At 47.0% G+C, this 17,763-nt stretch overlaps 1 protein-coding gene across 2 annotated transcripts; it reads right to left on the minus strand.

Moving 5' to 3' along the window:
* Window positions 1-284: 284 nt before the first annotated feature.
* CDCA2 (cell division cycle associated 2) lies at window positions 285-17,627 on the minus strand. Of its 2 annotated transcripts, none has more exons than XM_071579114.1 (15): window positions 17,525-17,627; window positions 15,934-16,478; window positions 14,144-14,274; window positions 12,060-12,210; window positions 10,464-10,636; window positions 10,101-10,179; window positions 8,248-8,492; window positions 6,733-6,820; window positions 6,022-6,206; window positions 5,862-5,931; window positions 5,085-5,134; window positions 4,496-4,621; window positions 3,641-3,815; window positions 2,980-3,161; window positions 285-1,343 (listed from the first exon to the last, which is right to left on the minus strand). In XM_071579114.1, the coding sequence occupies exons 2-15, from the start codon at window positions 16,433-16,435 to the stop codon at window positions 507-509; spliced, it is 2,994 nt and encodes a 997-aa protein (XP_071435215.1). In that variant the 5' UTR covers window positions 16,436-16,478; window positions 17,525-17,627; the 3' UTR covers window positions 285-506. The 2 variants fall into 2 exon arrangements, with proteins under 2 accessions (XP_071435215.1, XP_071435216.1); XM_071579115.1 differs by having other exon boundaries at window positions 17,540-17,562.
* Between the last annotated feature and the right edge of the window lie 136 nt (window positions 17,628-17,763).

A 17,763-nucleotide genomic window follows, 5' to 3' on the forward strand; every position in this document is an offset into this window, starting at 1 on the left:
ATCACTTTTATCATCATATTATTTTATTATTATTTAACACTTTTATTATTGTTCCATTATTATTATCTAATTATTATTTTGGTTCTTTCCTTATAAACTACCATTGAAATCTGCAGGAATTTTCTTCTAGATTACAAAACTATCCTGAGAAACTCCCTTGAGAGTCTCTGCAAATGGACAGAAAGCTCCAGCACGTGGGAACCAAACAGTTCAGGGCAGCTGGAGTTGAAAGGACACGTCCTTTATGTCCTGCTGGAACTACCAAAGACAAACCCACACCCAGCAGGAGTGAAGAATTTTTTATTCTCTTGATTATCTGCCACAACTGCACCAAACCCAACCCCTGGGCCAAGCCAGTTTGCCACACAGGTCTGATCTTCAAGCATTTCACAACTAATTTCCTTGCCTTGATGTCTAAACTATCCAGAAAGTGAACAAGGCCAAGGAAGGGGAAGAGAGAAGGGAACAGCACTCGAGAGAGAGAACATGAACTGGAACAATCAACTTCACTTCAGGAAATCAGCAACAGCTGAAACCTCGCCAGGGGTTACACCCTCCAGAGGTATTTCTGCTTTTTCAGGCTGTTTTTGGTGATTTCTGTCCTTATTTACAGAATTTGATATTCTCCTTTTCTTGGTTTGAGCCCCAGGAGCTTCCTGAGGTGTGGCTGAACTTCTCCTCCTCTGCCTCCTGCAAGAACCACCAGCGAGATGAGCAGAGTCCTCGTTTTCCTTCCCCAGGGCTGAGAACACGACTGGGTTTTGCACTCTGGGGTGAATATTCCCAGCTCCTGCCAGGATGGATGTGCTGATCCTCCTGCTCCTTCTGAGAGCAGACCCTGGCAGGGGAGGCTGTTCTGGAGCCTCCACAGGGAGCTGAATCCAAGCCAGTCCCCCAGCTCCTGGTGCTCTGCTCAGCCTCATGCTGCGCCTCACCCTCACCTCCCCACTGCTGCTGCTCCTCCCTCCAGGGAGCTGCAAGGAGCCTGCAGGGACAGACAGAAATTCTTCCACATTATAAGATGAAACTGGAAGATCAATTCCAGTTATTTTCAAGTTTTCAGCATGAGGAAAATAGGTGTCACTTCTTCTTCTTCTTCTTCTTGCTGGAATACCTTTAGCAGAGTCTGTCTGAGGACACAGAGTCCCCTGGGCACCCTCATGGACATCCTTGGCCTGTTGTTCCAGAAATTCCAGCCCAGTCAGGAGATTTCCTTGTAGCTGCTTATTTTCTATCAAGGAACTGCTCTCTTTTGCTTCATTTTCACATGCAGTCTCTTTTACTTGCTGGAAATACTCAGATGTATTAAAATAATCTTCTGCATCTGGCACAATGTTTGAAAACTGGAGGGATAAAAATAGGAATTCATTTGTTTAGATACAGGCAAAAAGTAAACCACAAAACTTTGTTTCAACTAAACAACTATTAGTGTTTTCCTCACCAAGTCCAGCCCTTATCATGGAATGGATTGGGTTGGAAAAGCCCTCTGAGATCATCAAGTCCAACCCTTGATCCAACCCCACTGTGATCACCAGCCCAGGGCACAGAGTGCCCTGGGCTGGTGATCACAGTAGGGTTGGATCAAGACATGATGATCCCAGTGGGGTTGGATCAAGACCTGGTGGATTCTCCCTCAGTGCCACATCCATAAAATCAAAGAATCACAGAATGGATTGGGTTGGAAAAGCCCTCCGAGATCCTCAAGTCCAACCCTTGGTCCAACTCCAGTCCCTTTACCAGATCATGGCACTCACCCCCCACCTGGCCACAACTTCCCTCCAGGGAGTTGGAACAGACTGCCTGGAGGGGCCACGGGATCTCCATCCTTGGAAGGAGGTAGAACTCAACTGAGAAGGGCTGTGAGCACCCTGGTGTAGGGGAAGGTGTCCCAGCCCATGGGAGGTCCCTTCCAACTCAGCCATCCCAGGATTCTGTGGGTCTCAAACAGCCTGAGCTTGGCCTCACACTGAACCAGCTTCCAGGATTGTGTGTGTCACTTTGGGGTTTTGGAGGAGGGAAGTTCTGGCCAGGAGAAGAGGAGGCTCAGAGGTGACCTCAGCACTGTCTGGAACTGCCTGAAGGGAAGTTCTGGCCAGGTGGGGGTTGGTCTCTTCTCCCAGGCACTCAGCAATAGGACAAGGGGGCACGATGGGCTCAAGCTCTGCCAGGGGAAATTGAAGTTGGAGAGCAGAAAGAAATTGTTTGCAGAGAGAGTGCTCAGGGATTGGAATGGGCTGCCCAGAGAGGGGGTGGATTCCCCATCCCTGGAGGTTTTTAACCTGAGATTGGCCGTGGCACTGAGTGAGAATCCACCATGTCTTGATCCAACCACGTCTTGATCCAACCCCACTGTGATCACTCTGTGCCATGGGCTGGTGATCACAGTGGGGTTGGATCAAGGGTTGGATTGATGATCTCAGAGGTCTCTTCCAACTCAGCTGATTCTGTGATTCTGTGATCTCTGGCTGTTGGACACACAGGCCACTGAAGCACCTTCAGAGGGCACTACCTGGGCTCCTCTGCAGTGCTGAGGTGCAAATGAGGGTGTGGATGTCTCCAGAACTCTGCATGTGACAGGCCTTGCTTGGCCACCCCCTGAGTGAAGAGAAGTTGTGGCCAGGTGGGGGTTGGTCTCTTCTCCCAGGCACTCAGCAATAGGACAAGGGGGCACGATGGGCTCAAGCTCTGCCAGGGGAAATTGAAGTTGGAGAGCAGAAAGAAATTCTTTGCAGAGAGAGTGCTCAGGCATTGGAATGGGCTGCCCAGAGAGGGGGTGGATTCCCCATCCCTGGAGGGTTTGAACCTGAGCTTGGCCGTGGCACTGAGTGCCATGATCTGGTAAAGGGACTGGAGTTGGACCAAGGGTTGGACTTGATGATCTCGGGGGGCTTTTCCAACCCAATCCATTCTAGGATTCATCACTCTTAGTGGGTTCCCCACCCCAAACTGGCTTTCCTGCTCCTTAAGCAAAGCAGTTACCTCATGATCAGTGCCAGCACCAGAGTGCTGGAAGGTTCCACCCCTGGACCTGCCAGGTGCTGTCAGTTCCAGGTCCTCAGGGCTTGGAGACACCCAGATGTTCTTCCCTCTCATCCCTTTAGCCTTCTCCTGGATGTCCTTCCAAGCATGCCTGGATTTGGGACTATCCAAAACTGCACCCTCTGGATTAGAACACACACACACACACACACACACAGAGTTAATTGACTCTGGGAATGCACCAAAGCTCTTTTCATTATTACAACAAAAGCTTTGTAGTATTTTGCTTCCATAAAGTAACCTTGTAAACCATTCCAGATAAATAGTGGGAAAAATTCCAAGAGAAAGCTCTGCACATCCCTTAACTCTTCAAGCTCAACTCACCAGCTCCAAGGACTAAGAAAATATTAGTGCCCAATCAAAGAAAAAAGGTGCTTTCTTTGCCAGCCTTACACTGGAGTCCAACAAGAGTTAAATTTATTCAGTTGGACATTTTTAGATCCTTGAGACTCTCTTATTACAAAAGGAATGAAAAATAAAAAATAAATAAGAGCCTTGTTATTGATGACAAAGCTCGAGGTAACCAGGAACAGGTTTTTTATATGAGTGTTGAAATAAAAAAATAATAGAATTAATAGAAAGAGTAAAACTAAAAACTTACCTGAAAAAAGTGGATATGCCTTTGGTGAGTCTGGAGATGAGACAGAAGAAAAAACCTCTGGAATTTCAGGGATAGGGCTGAGAAGGGGTTTCTTGGAAGCCAGTTCTCTTGCCCCATATAAAGATCTTCTAACTCTTCTCTTTCTTCTTTTCCCATTGCCTGTTTGTCTTGTTTTCTGAGAAGATGGAGAAGCCTGATTAGAGCACAGTGTAATTATAATGATCCTCTACAGTATTTTCCAACAAAGAAGTGACACCAATTGCTGGATTTTGATGCACAGCAACTGTTTCCCCTAAAATGAAGCTTCCACTTGTTGTGCCATCTACAAGTTAATCTAAAAACTCAAAGCAAAGAATTACTTTAAGTGAATTTTTTCATTCACTTCACCAAATCTGGAAGGTGAAGAAATGAGTCTTTCAGCTCAAAACTGTAATTTCTTCACTCATGCTTGGACTGAAAAGGAATAATGTGCTTTTTCTTTCAATGTAAGAAAGAAAAAATCTTGTAGAAGCCTCAAAGCTTTGACACTTAGAACAGGCCTGGGGAAGTTCCAGCAAGGACTGGGCAAATTCCAACATCCAACTTGGTAAGAGAAGAGCCATAAACTCATTTGCTGAAGACTGAAAAGTGATCAAAAAGCCTAATTTTGGCCCTGAAAACATTTCAATAATCCTGCCAGCCAGTCCTGCCCAGCAGGCAGGGAGATGAGTGGCAGGAAAAGCTGGGAAACCACCTGGGAATGAAGAAGGAAACACAGGAAACACACACACAACACTCACAACTCTTCACAAAGATCAAAATAATCCTGGCAAACACAAGGAGAGGAGCAAAGGCAGTGCAGGGGCTGCCACTCACTTGTGTCCTTTTGGATGTGCTTGGATTCTTTTGCCCTTGGATCTTGCTCTTCCTTGGATTTCTGGTGCCTTCAGCATTGCCTGTGGATCCCAAGGAGCTCTCAGGCTCCTCAGCCTTGGCCCTGCACTGGGAGGGAAAGTTTTTGGGGGGTTTTTATCAAGTTTTCATCTTCTGTAATTCCTTTCAGAAAAGGTGGGTGAGTTTTTTTCATATTCCTCTTTTTTTTTTTTTGCCTTTCCTCTCCAATAACCCACAGAACTCTGAAAGCACTTCTGAATTAATTCTATGCCCCTTCAAACTCCAGCAAGCACAACATTTGCTGGAATTATTTGGGAAAGCTCCAGGAAAAGTCAATAGAAACAGTAAACTTAAATATCAGGCTATAAATAAAAATGTTTTTAATAACTGGAAACCACTTTCCCTCAGAATTCTCATTTCCTGAGGACAATTACAGGAGATATTTCCATAGATCTGGATATTCACAATCCTCAGACCTGAGGCTGTAACAGCATCAGGAGGTTCAAAAGACAACAATTCTGCCTGAAGAAGTTTAAAAAACCAACAAAAAATCATTGCTAAAGAAACTTACCCTCCTTTTAGGAGAAGGAGCTTTTGCTGTATCAGGTTTGTCAGTTTGTGCTGTTATAGAGGAGAAAAAAATGAATTTTGATTCAGTTTCAGTGCTAAAGTTAATTCTATTTTGAGGAATTTATCCCCATAATTTTGTCAGTTTGTGCTGTTATAGAGGAGAAAAAAATGAATTTTGATTCAGTTTCAGTGCTAAAGTTAATTCTATTTTGAGGAATTTATCCCCATAATTTTGTCAGTTTGTGCTGTTATAGAGGAGAAAAAAATGAATTTTGATTCAGTTTCAGTGCTAAAGTTAATTCTATTTTGAGGAATTTATCCCCATAATTTCTAATATTATGGGGATATTATTAAGTAGTAACTCAAACTTGAGGACTATCAAATGTGGCAAGATAAAAAAATAACACCTTGCTTTACAAAATAAAAAAACTAAACTTGAAAGGATTTGATAAAAAATAATTAGCATTAAAACAGCTGTCAGAGGTAAATACATATGAAAAAACCACTTGCAGTTCTTTTGTTGTCCTTTTGCTACATAAAAATCATCAAAATTATAATATCAGGAGCAAGACTGCAACGATTTAAAGCAGCAAATTGAAATTTTAAACACTTCAGCTGCTGCCAAGAGATTTAGAGGAAAGCAGAAACAAATTTTAGCACAACAGAAATATGTTCTCTGAATAAAAAAAACCCCAAGCTGACAAAAATATAAACTAAAAAAAATAATTCTCAACTTTAAGATACAAAAAGATTGTTCATTTACAAAGATCTGAGTTACCTTCAGCAGGTGAAGGGTCTTCTGCAGGAACAGGATCCTCCAGGAGCTCTTGGAGAGGCTCAACATGTTCCTTCAAAGAAAAAAAAAATGAAAAATGAAACAAAAATTGAGCATTCAGGGATTGTTTTTACAGTTAGGAAGACAAACCAGCCAAATTTACAGGGTGCCAGTGGCAGTGCAGGCTGGGCAGGGGGTGGGCAGGGCTGGGGCTCAGCCCTGGGCAGGCCCCTCTGCGCAGGGGGGTGTTGGCAGGCAAGCTCTGGTCAAAGATTTCAGGGCTTAGAACTTCTCCAAAAGTCACTTTTTTCTTCTTTGGTGTTGTGAAGTTGAGACTTTCAGTGGTGTCTGTTGGAATAAAACACATGAGGAGTTCAGTGAGTGTGAAATTGGGACAGAATGGGCTTTTTTTTGAGGGGGGGGTCTTAATCCTGCCCCCAAATCACTCCCAAAACACATTTTACACCTGCTGTTCATTCCCTCAGAATTTTCAGAGCTTTATCACAGTGTAAAGAATTAAGGAAGAGACTGGAAGTGACCTCCTGCTCCATAAGTCTCAGCTGACAAGTGTAAAATTCCCTGAAATCCAGTGGGTCTGTTCTGGTGTTGGAGGAGTTTTGGGGTTCAGTGACTTTATTCTGGTCTAAGGGACTTTCTGAAGATTTGGGGTGACAATAATTTGCTTTTTCTCAGCCATTCTTTTCCTTGGCAATTTTATTTTCCATGGATGTCCCCCAGGAGCTGATTCAGGGGTGGTTAATGCAGATCATCCACCACATTTGGCAAAGAGGCAGAACTTTATCATCTCATATAATACTCAGCCTATTAAAAAAAAACTGAGGCAGATTTAATAAAAAAAAAATGGGGCTCTGACCTGTTTCTGATGCTTCAAAGGCTTTTTCAGAAGAGGCTGGGACAGATTCACCTCCTCCTCCTCCATCATCTGCAACACTCAAGTATTCCTGTCAAATTTAAGTGATACAATTCAATACTATTTAATTATAAATAACAACTTTAATTAAAATATCCTTACCCAAAGTGAAGATAACTTGTGGTGGAAGCAACATTTTGTTTTAAAAACTTGTTGGATGAATGAATAAAACTTGGAAAACATTCATATCAGAGAATTCTGGAATGGTTTGGCTTGAAGGGACCTGAAAGATGATCCATTTCCACCCCTGCCCTGGGCAGGGACACCTCCCACTGTCCCAGGGACACCTCCCACTGTCCCAGGTCACCCCAGCCTGGCCTTGGACACTCCCAGGGATGGGGCAGCCACAGCTTCTCTGGGAATTCCTCCCATCCCTCCCCACCCTCCCAGGGAGGGATTTCTTCCCAATATCCCATCTAAACCAGCACATGGAATCATGGAATGGGTTGGGTTGGAAGGGACCTTAAAATCATCCAGTGCCACCCCCTGCCCTGGGCAGGGACACCTCCCACTGTCCCAGGGTCACCTCCCACTGTCCCAGGGACACCTCCCACTGTCCCAGGGGGTTCCAACCTTGGACATTCCCAGGGATGGGGCAGCCACAGCTGCTCTGGGAATCCCATCCCAGGCCCTCCCCACCCTCCCAGGGAAGGATTCCTTCCCAATATCCCATCTAAACCAGCACATGGAATCATGGAATGCTTTGGGATGGAGGGACCTCAAAGTCCTTCCAGTGCCACCCCTGCTCTGGGCAGAGACACCTCCCACTGTCCCAGGGTGCTCCAACCTGGCCTTGGGCACTCCCAGGGATGGAGCAGCCACAGCTTCTCTGGGAATCCCATCCCATCCCTCCCCACCCTCCCAGGGAAGGATTCCTTCCCAATATTCCATCTAAACCAGCACATGGAATCAGGGAATGGTTTGGGTTGGAAGAGACCTTCAAGATCATCCAGTTCCACCCCCTGCCCTGGGCAGGGACACCTCCCACTGTCCCAGGGACACCTCCCACTGTCCCAGGGACACCTCCCACACCTCCCACTGTCCCAGGGGGCTCCAATCTGACCTTGGGCACTTCCAGGGATGGAACAGCCACAGCTTCTCTGCCCAACCTGTGCCAGGACCTGCCCACCCCCAAAGAGAAGGATTTCTTCCCCAAATCCCACCTAACCCTGACCTTTTCCAGTTTAAAACCCCTTGTCCTGTCACTCCATGCCCTTGGAAAGTGTCTTTACATCTTCCCTGGAAGCTCCTTGAGGTCCTGGAAGGTGCAACTGGGTCAACCCCAGACCTTCTCATAACATGAAAGCTTCAAGCAAAGCTTCCAAGATGAGCAAGTAGCATTAAATCATTTTCTATCCATATCAATTAGTGAAGAAAGGATATTTAACAATGATTCAATAATGACTCTGCAGCAGCTCCTCCTCAGTGCTGGGACCTCCCTGGAAGTGCCAAACCAACCTTTGGGCTGTCCAGGAGCTGCTTCTTGGGGGTTTTCTTCAGGATGGAGGTCAGGGAGCCACTCCTGGGAAGGCCATTGAAGGGACAACCCCCATTTTGTCGTGGTGTGACAGGAGGTGTGACAAGGGCTTTGCTCCCATCCAACACCCCCAGGTTTGGTTCCTCCCCAAATCCAACCTGCTTCCTGCTGGGACCTGAGAGAACATCACTCCTGGTGGCAGCAGGGCTGAGCTCAGACCTGCCAGCTGTGGAGCAAAGGGACAGATGTGACAGTTAAAGGCTGAAGGAAAACTGAGGAGATTTATAGCTCATGTTGTTAATCCTCAAAAGTACAAACACCTCCACAGGTTCTGGGCAGCAACATCCCAGAAAAACCCACTGGTTGGGAAATTTTGGCTCTTATTGTGCCATTCAGTATTTTTGGAAATGTAGAAAACACACAACAAGGAGCTTTGCATGAAGGGAAACACATTTTGCAGAGGGATTTCTCCCTCACCCACAGAAAATCTGTGGAGGGGGGAAATCAATGTGCTTTCTACAGAGGAACTGCACACTCACATCCCTTTCTCCTTCACAGGCACGAGGAACTCAACTGCATTTTCCCCTAAAAAAGGCCTGACTGGAAAATTCCAGAAAACCAAAGGATTATTTCCAGCCTGTCTCCAGTTTGGGCTTTTCCCCACCAAGCTGGGACATCCCACCCAAGAGGTCCTGCCTCACCTCCCTCATAAAATCTATTTCCTTCCTGTGAGTTAAACCAGGTTTAAAGCTTTGCTGTGCTGAACAAACTCCAAAGTCTGGTTTTAAACCGAGCTTTGAGCCCCGCTCCAAAGTCTGGTTTTAAACCGAGCTTTGAGCCCCGCTCCAAAGTCTGGTTTTAAACCGAGCTTTGAGCCCCGCTCCAAAGTCTGGTTTTAAACCGAGCTTTGAGCCCCGCTCCAAAGTCTGGTTTTAAACCGAGCTTTGAGCCCCGCTCCAAAGTCTGGTTTTAAACCGAGCTTTGAGCCCCGCTCCAAAGTCTGGTTTTAAACCGAGCTTTGAGCCCCGCTCCAAAGTCTGGTTTTAAACCGAGCTTTGAGCCCCGCTCCAAAGTCTGGTTTTAAACCGAGCTTTGAGCCCCGCTCCAAAGTCTGGTTTTAAACCGAGCTTTGAGCCCCGCTCCAAAGTCTGGTTTTAAACCGAGCTTTGAGCCCCGCTCCAAAGTCTGGTTTTAAACCGAGCTTTGAGCCCCGCTCCAAAGTCTGGTTTTAAACCGAGCTTTGAGCCCCGCTCCAAAGTCTGGTTTTAAACCGAGCTTTGAGCCCCGCTCCAAAGTCTGGTTTTAAACCGAGCTTTGAGCCCCGCTCCAAAGTCTGGTTTTAAACCGAGCTTTGAGCCCCGCTCCAAAGTCTGGTTTTAAACCGAGCTTTGAGCCCCGCTCCAAAGTCTGGTTTTAAACCGAGCTTTGAGCCCCGCTCCAAAGTCTGGTTTTAAACCGAGCTTTGAGCCCCGCTCCAAAGTCCGGTTTTAAACCGAGCTTTGAGCCCCGCTCCAAAGTCCGGTTTTAAACTGAGCTTTGAGCCCCGCTCCAAAGTCTGGTTTTAAACCGAGCTTTGAGCCCCGCTCCAAAGTCTGGTCTTAAACCGAGCTTTGAGCCCCACTCCAAAGTCTGGTTTTAAACTGAGCTTTGAGCCACAGCAGCAACTTTAGGGGTGTTCCCCCATCAGCCTTTATGGCAAAGTCACACCAGAATTCTCCTCCCCACAAATTGTAGACAAGGGGACAGAGAGAGGAAACATTTCCTTACAAATATTCAATATTTGACTTCCTAATGAGAATAAAACAAAGATTATAAAGGTGATAAAACCTCTTACCATGGCCTGTTTCCAGCAGCTCTCCAGTTACAACAGTCCCCAAGGACTCAGGAGGGTTTTGCTGCTCAGAAACCCACTCCTAAAGAAAGTTACAAGATTTATATCTATTTATCTATCCATGTCTATACCTCATCAATTTATAAAGACACACATGATAAAGAAATAAAAAAAAACTACCTAAAAATGCTGCTTTGTGGAGGTTTTTAATCCCCCTCAAACAGATTTCAGAGTTTCCTCAATCATTCACTACTTCAGTTGAATTTCTTTTCCCCAAAACACCCAGGCTAAAAGTTCAAATAGAAGAAATGAAAACCCTGTTTATTTTAATCACTAATTAAGGAGTTTGCTGCTAATTGTAAGTACCTGGGGAGCAGCAGGTGCAGATAAAATGCTGCAGGTTCTGGGCTCAGACTTGCTGGTTTTGGTCACATTTTCACTGACATTTGCTCTCAAATCAGCTCCACTCTTGTCCAACAGGAACTTTCCCCTCCACTGCTCCAGGTTGGGCTCTTTTTTCAAAGGTACCTTGTTCTGAGCTGCAGCAATTAAATAGAAAACAAAAGCCAAAGAAAGCACAAAGAAACTTCAGGTTTGTCAATGAATTTGCTTTGTGTTTCTTCACTAAGAGATGCAAAAGGTTCGGGGTGGGAAGAACAGAGATGCACTTTTTTAGTTTTACTTTGAAAATAACATTAAAAAACATTCAAATTAAAGGAAATTATTTTCAAATAAATGTGTTGAAGAGCATCAATGTAAGAGAAATCAAATAAAAAATATTCTCAGTTTCAGGATCATCAATGTCAGAGAAATAAAATAAAAAATATTCTCAGTTTCAAGAGCATCAATGTCAGAGAAAACAAATAAAAAATATTCTGTTTTAAGATCATCAATATCAGAGAAATAAAATAAAAAATATTGTTTCAAGATCATCAATATCAGAGAAATACAATAAAAAATATTCTGTTTTAAGATCATCAATATCAGAGAAATAAAATAAAAAATATTCTGTTTCAAGATCATCAATATCAGAGAAATACAATAAAAAATATTCTGTTTTAAGATCATCAATATCAGAGAAATAAAATAAAAAATATTCTGTTTCAAGATCATCAATATCAGAGAAATACAATAAAAAATATTGTTTCAAGATCATCAATATCAGAGAAATAAAATAAAAAATATTCTGTTTCAAGAGCATCAATATCAGAGAAATAAAATAAAAAAATATTCTGTTTCAAGATCATCAATATCAGAGAAATAAAATAAAAAATATTCTGTTTCAAGAGCATCAATGCCAGAGAAATAAAATAAAAAATATTCTGTTTCAAGAGCATCAATATCAGAGAAATAAAATAAAAAATATTCTGTTTTAAGATCATCAATATTAGAGAAATGAAATAAAAAAAAATTCTGTTTCAAGAGCATCAATGCCAGAAAATAAAATAAAAATCATTCTCAGTTTCAGGATCATCAATATCAGAGAAATCAAATAAAAAATATTCTGTTTTATCATCAATATCAGAGAAATCAAATAAAAATCATTCTCAGTTTCAGGATCATCAATATCAGAGAAATTAAACAAAAAATATTCTGTTTCAAGAGCATCAATGCCAGAAAATAAAATAAAAAAATATTCTCAGTCTCTTGGAAAAGGTGTGAAAACACTCAAGCTTATGGAAAAGCACAAAGACTACAAATCCAGGAATTAAAACTAAGAAAAGAGTCACACAAATACTGGTTTTCATTTTAGTTCAGGGGTTATTCTGAGGAATCACAATTCAGGCTGCACTAAGATGGTTTAAAGCAGCAAAAAAAGCCTCAAATGAAACACAAAAACACCCACAGCAAGCCTGGGAAGGGAGGATTAATTTGCTTTATAGGAAGTATTTTTAGTTTCAGGCTTTTTAGCCTAAAGGAAGACTTGATGTTGAGGACAAAGCAGAATATTTAATAACTTACAAGAGGCTCCTTCCTGGGAAGCCTCAGCCAGGTGGGACAGCCCAGAGAGTCCAGTTTCCTCTTCAGCCTCTTGGAGGGATTCAAGGAATGTCTGAAAGGCCTCAATTCTGCCCTTCAGTGGCCTGACATCTCCATCTTTGAAAGGACTGACCTGCCAAAACAAAGTTAACCCCATCAGACTCTTTTTGCCCCACCATAAGGACTTGGTTACTTTGCATTGTACTTTGATGTAAAAAAAAAATATAAAGAACCAAGTCTTGTATTTAATCAGTTGTAGGTGTATGGTAAGAATAAGCAAAAAAGGAATTTTTTCAAGAAATATGTGAAGTTTTACTGTATTTAATAATCTGCTCCTCTAGACCATGTGCAGAACTTGCTTTGCCTGGGCTGGGTCAAGGCAACAAATCTGACTGAACAAGTCACTTTTGCTCAGCCTGACTGCACCTGCAACACTTTAACTTAATTCCCCAAAAACCAAGCATGGCAAACACAGGAAAGGACCACAAGCTGAAATTCGTGGGCAAGCTCAACATGCAGAGAAGATTCCAGTCTCTACACAGTGTGAACAAAACCTGGAATATCTCCTTATCCTAGTCAGGTGTCCAAGGGAAGGCAGCAGAACCAGGTGGTGCCTTGTGCTGGATCTCTCCCTCCTCCTCCCTCTGCTGGATCCCCTCCCTCCTCCTCCCTCTGCTGGATCCCTTCCCTCCTCCTCCCTCTGCTGGATCCCTTCCCTCCTCCTCCCTCTGCTGGATCCCTTCCCTCCCTCCTCCTTCTGCTGCTGGATCCTTTCCTCCCCTCCCTCTGCTGGATCCCCTCCCTCCTCCTCCCTCTGCTGGATCCCTTCCCTCCTCCTCCCTCTGCTGGATCCCTTCCCTCCCTCCTCCTCCCTCTGCTGGATCCCTTCCCTCCTCCTCCCTCTGCTGGATCCCTTCCCTCCTCCTCCCTCTGCTGGATCCCTTCCCTCCTCCTCCCTCTGCTGGATCCCTTCCCTCCTCCTCCCTCTGCTGGATCCCCTCCCTCCTCCTTCCTCTGCTGGATCCCTTCCCTCCTCCTCCCTCTGCTGGATCCCCTCCCTCCTCCTCCCTCTGCTGGATCCCCTCCCTCCTCCTCCCTCTGCTGGATCCCCTCCCTCCTCCTCCCTCTGCTGGATCCCCTCCCTCCTCCTCCCTCTGCTGGATCCCCTCCCTCCCTCCTCCTTCTGCTGCTGGATCCTTTCCTCCCCTCCCTCTGCTGGATCCCCTCCCTCCTCCTCCCTCTGCTGGATCCCTTCCCTCCCTCCTCCTTCTGCTGCTGGATCCTTTCCTCCCCTCCCTCTGCTGGATCCCCTCCCTCCTCCTCCCTCTGCTGGATCCCTTCCCTCCCTCCTCCTTCTGCTGCTGGATCCTTTCCTCCCCTCCCTCTGCTGGATCCCTCCCTCCCTCCTCCTTCTGCTGGATCCCCTCCTTCCTCCTCCCTCTGCTGGATCCCCTCCCTCCTCCTCCCTCTGCTGGATCCCCTCCCTCCTCCTCCCTCTGCTGGATCCCCTCCCTCCTCCTCCCTCTGCTGGATCCCCTCCCTCCTCCTCCCTCTGCTGGATCCCCTCCCTCCTCCTCCCTCTGCTGGATCCCTCCCTCCTCCTCCTTCAGCTGGATCCTTTCCCTCCTTCTCCCTCTGCTGGATCCTTCCCTCCTCCCTCTGCTGGATCCCTTCCCTCCTCCTCCCTCCTCCTCCCTCTGCTGGATCCCTCCCCCCTCCTCCTTCTGCTGGATTCCCTCCCTCCTCCTCCCTCTGCTGGATCCCCTCCCTCCTCCTCTCTCTGCTGGATCCCTTCCCTCCTCCTCTCTCTGCTGGATCCCTTCCCTCCTCCTCCCTCTGCTGGATCCTTTCCCTCCTCCTCTCTCTGCTGGATCCCTCCCTCCCTCTGCCAGATCCTTCCCTCCTCCTCCCTCTGCTGGATCCTTCCACCCTCCTCCTCCTTCTGCTGGATCCCTCCCTCCTCCTCCTCCTCCTCCTGCTGGATCTCTCCCTGCTCCTCCTGCCAGCACTTGTGTGTTCCTGGAAGGGCAGAACTGCCCCAGCTGAGGTTTGGGGAGGGCTCTCACCTCTGTCCCAGCTTCTCTCTGCCTGTTGCTCCTCTCCTGGGCCAGGAACTGGATCAGGGTGTTGTTCTCTGGGGAGCCTCGAATGCCAATGGTTGATCTTCGCCTGAATTTTAACAGACTTGGAGAATTCTCTGCAAAAGGAACAAGAGAAGAGAACAGAAAATAAAACAAAGAGAGAAAAAGATTTTAGCTGGGTTAAAACTTGGTTGTAGTAATGCCAAGGTCATGGGTTCAATCTCCTGTGTAGGCCACTGACTTAAGAGTTGGACTTCATGATCCTTGTGGGTCCTTCCAACTCAGGACAGTCTGTGAATTTTTTTTTAATGCCTAAAGCTTTAAAATGTTTTTCTTTTCTTTCTAAAGGTGATTTATGCTGTTTATGGAAAGACTTAAAGTTACCTGTTCAGCTCAAGAAATTTTCCTGAACAAAAGCAAATGAACTGCCTAAAAGCAAGTTAATATTTAACTAATCACATACCAAGTGAGGAGCAGGGTGGCTTTCACAGGTTCACTTGCTAGTTAAGGGACTGGCTTTAGAACTTGGAGAATTTGTCTTGCAATTCCCTTGTGAAACTCAAGAGCTAAATAGAATCACAGAATGGATTGGGTTGGAAAAGACCTCCAAGATCATCAAGTCCAACCCTTGATCCAACCCCACTGTGATCATCCAGAGTGCCCTGGGCTGGTGATCACAGTAGGGTTGGATCAAGATGTGGTGGATTCTCCCTCAGTGCCACATCCATAAAATCAAAGAATCATAGAATGGATTGGGTTGGAAAAGCCCTCACAGATCACCAAGGCCAACCCTTGGTCCAACTCCAGTCCCTTTACCAGATCATGGCACTCAGTGCCACGGCCAAGCTCAGGTTCAAACCCTCCAGGGATGGGGAATCCACCCCCTCTCTGGGCAGCCCATTCCAATCCCTGAGCACTCTCTCTGCAAAGAATTTCTTTCTGCTCTCCAACTTCAATTTCCCCTGGCAGAGCTTGAGCCCATCGTGCCCCCTTGTCCTATTGCTGAGTGCCTGGGAGAAGAGACCAGCCCCCACCTGGCCACAACTTCCCTTCAGGCAGTTCCAGACAGTGCTGAGGTCACCTCTGAGCCTCCTCTTCTCCAGGCTGAACACCCCCAGCTCCCTCAGCCTCTCCCCACAGCACTTGTGCTCCAGTCCCTTCTCCAGACTCGTTGCTCTTCTCACTTGGGTTGGAAGAGACCTCTGAGATCATCAAATCCAACCCTTGATCCAACCCCACTGGGATCACTCTGGCACTCTGTGCCCTGGGCTGGTGATCACAGTAGGGTTGGATCAAGACATGGTGGATTCTCTGTCCCTGGAGGTGTTTCAGAGGACACTCAGTGCCACATCCAGTCCCTTCTCCACCCTCGTTGCTCTTCTCTGGACCATTAACTATGTGGGTTATATCCTATAAACATTAGAGTTAACCCAAATATATCTCCTATGTATTACATATATTTGTGCTTTATATGTGTTTATATACACACACATATATAAATATATATATATAATATATAGGATTTTACACCAACTTTCTATCAGACTCTGCTCCTTGGGCACATTCACAGCCAGTCAGAGCACTTGGATCTGCCCTAAATTGGGTCAGATGCCCTGGAGATGCCCCTCTGAGAAAGGGCAACAACCACCATGCCAAGGTCAGGGGTTCAATCCCCTGTGTGGGCCATTGACTGAAGAGTTGGACTCGATGATCCCTGGGGGGTCCCCCCAACTCAGACCAGTCTGGGATTCTGGGATTGGTCTCTCCAGCCTCACCTTTACAAGGGTCACCAAAACTTCCTGCAGCAATCCCAAAGTCAGCAATTGTTCCAGCAGCAAAATCAGCAGGTTCTTCCCTCTGTTCTTCAGACACCCCCACCTCAGGTTTGCCTCCTGCTCTGCCCCCCACAAGAGCCAAACGGAAATCAGTGCCCAGAGAGACAGACCTGCTGCATGGCACGTTCCCCCTCCTGCCCAAAGGCAGGGTGGGCTCAGTGCCCACATCCCCCTGCAGGGCACCAAAGCAGCCCCCAGGGTGCCCCCTGGGCTGGGACAATTCCTCCACCAGCTGTTTGGGGTATTTCAGGGCACGTTTCCGTGGCCCTCTCTGGGTCCCATTGCTCAAATTCTCCTTCTTGGAGGCCCTGCTGCCTTTGGGTTTAGTCACTTTGCAGATCTTCTGGTCTTTTGGCAGAGGGAAAGAAGCTTCTTCCTTCTCTTCAGGGCAAGCACTCTCATTTTCTCTCACTTTCAGAGGACTCTTGGATTGTCTGGGCATTGTTTGTCATTGACTTTAAGAAATATTCACTCAGCCTTTGCTCCTGTAATTAGATTCCAAAAGGAAAACCAGATTATTATTAGATTATTACTTTATTTGCTCAAGCTTCTCCCAATCCCATATTTTCCCTGAGCAAGGTGTTTCAGTGTGGTAGAAAGGGAAATTTATCTCCAGAAAGCTACAGGGAAAGGACTGGAACTAGGAAGAAAAATGCACAGCAATAGAAAAAATGTAATAAACATAAGTAATATAAAGAATACAAGAAACTGGATATAAACAATAAACATGCACAGAAGTGGCTCACAGGGCCATGATTTCAATCTGTTAAGCTTATCAGGATAAAATACATGTATAAAACATTAACCACAACCACACTGTGACTGTTTTGCTCCAAGTGTTGCAACAAGTCTTAGCAGTTTAATAGTACTTTTAATAACACTAATTAGTATCAGCAGAGAGAGAAGGCAAGTCTGGCCCCCTCCCAGCCCCTGGGGACCCCTCAGAACCCCCCAGGGACCCCCTCCCAGTCCCAAAGGGACCCCCTCCAGCCCGTTACAGCCCCTCAGGGACCCCCTCCCAGCTCCTCGGGACCCTGTCAGGATCCCCCCTCACAGCACATCAGGATCTTCTAAGGGAACCCTCCCAGCCCCACAGGGACCCCCTCCCAGCCCCCTATAGCCCCTCAGAGATCCCTGGGACCCTGTCGGGATGTCCCGTCACAGCACCTCAGGACCCCCTTAGGGACCCCCGCCCGGCCCCTCAGGGACACCCTCAGAACCCCACAGGGACCCCCTCAGGGACCAACCTCCCGACCCCAGAGGGACCCCCTCAGGGACCAACCTCCCGGCCCCACAGGGGAGCCCCTCCCCAGGCCCCACAGGGGAGCCCCTCCCCAGGCCCCACAGGGACACCTCCCCAGGCCCTCAGCCTCCTCAGAACCCCACAGGGATCCCCTCCCGGCCCCTCAGCCTCCTCAGAACCCCACAGGGATCCCCTCCCGGCCCCTCAGCCTCCTCAGAACCCCACAGGGATCCCCTCCCGGCCCCTCAGCCCCTTCACCTCCGCCCTCCCCTCCCGCTCGCGCCTCACCCGCTCCCGCCTCACTTCGAAACCGCAGCTCCGCCGCGTATCCCTCCGCGCCACCGCCCCTCTGGCCCAGCCGTGCCCCTCCACAGCCCACCCCGCTTCCCGCAGCACCGGAGGGATGGAGAATCATCGCAGGAGGCTCCGAACAGCCGTGTGTGCTCGGGGGGCCGCGGGGCCCGGTGCGGACCGAGGGACTCTTTCGGCGGCGGAAGGATCGCGGCGAATTGATATCGAGGTAACGA

The sequence above is a fragment of the Pithys albifrons genome, chromosome 29, assembly GCF_047495875.1.
Source record: "Pithys albifrons albifrons isolate INPA30051 chromosome 29, PitAlb_v1, whole genome shotgun sequence".
Taxonomy (NCBI): Eukaryota; Metazoa; Chordata; class Aves; order Passeriformes; family Thamnophilidae; genus Pithys; species Pithys albifrons.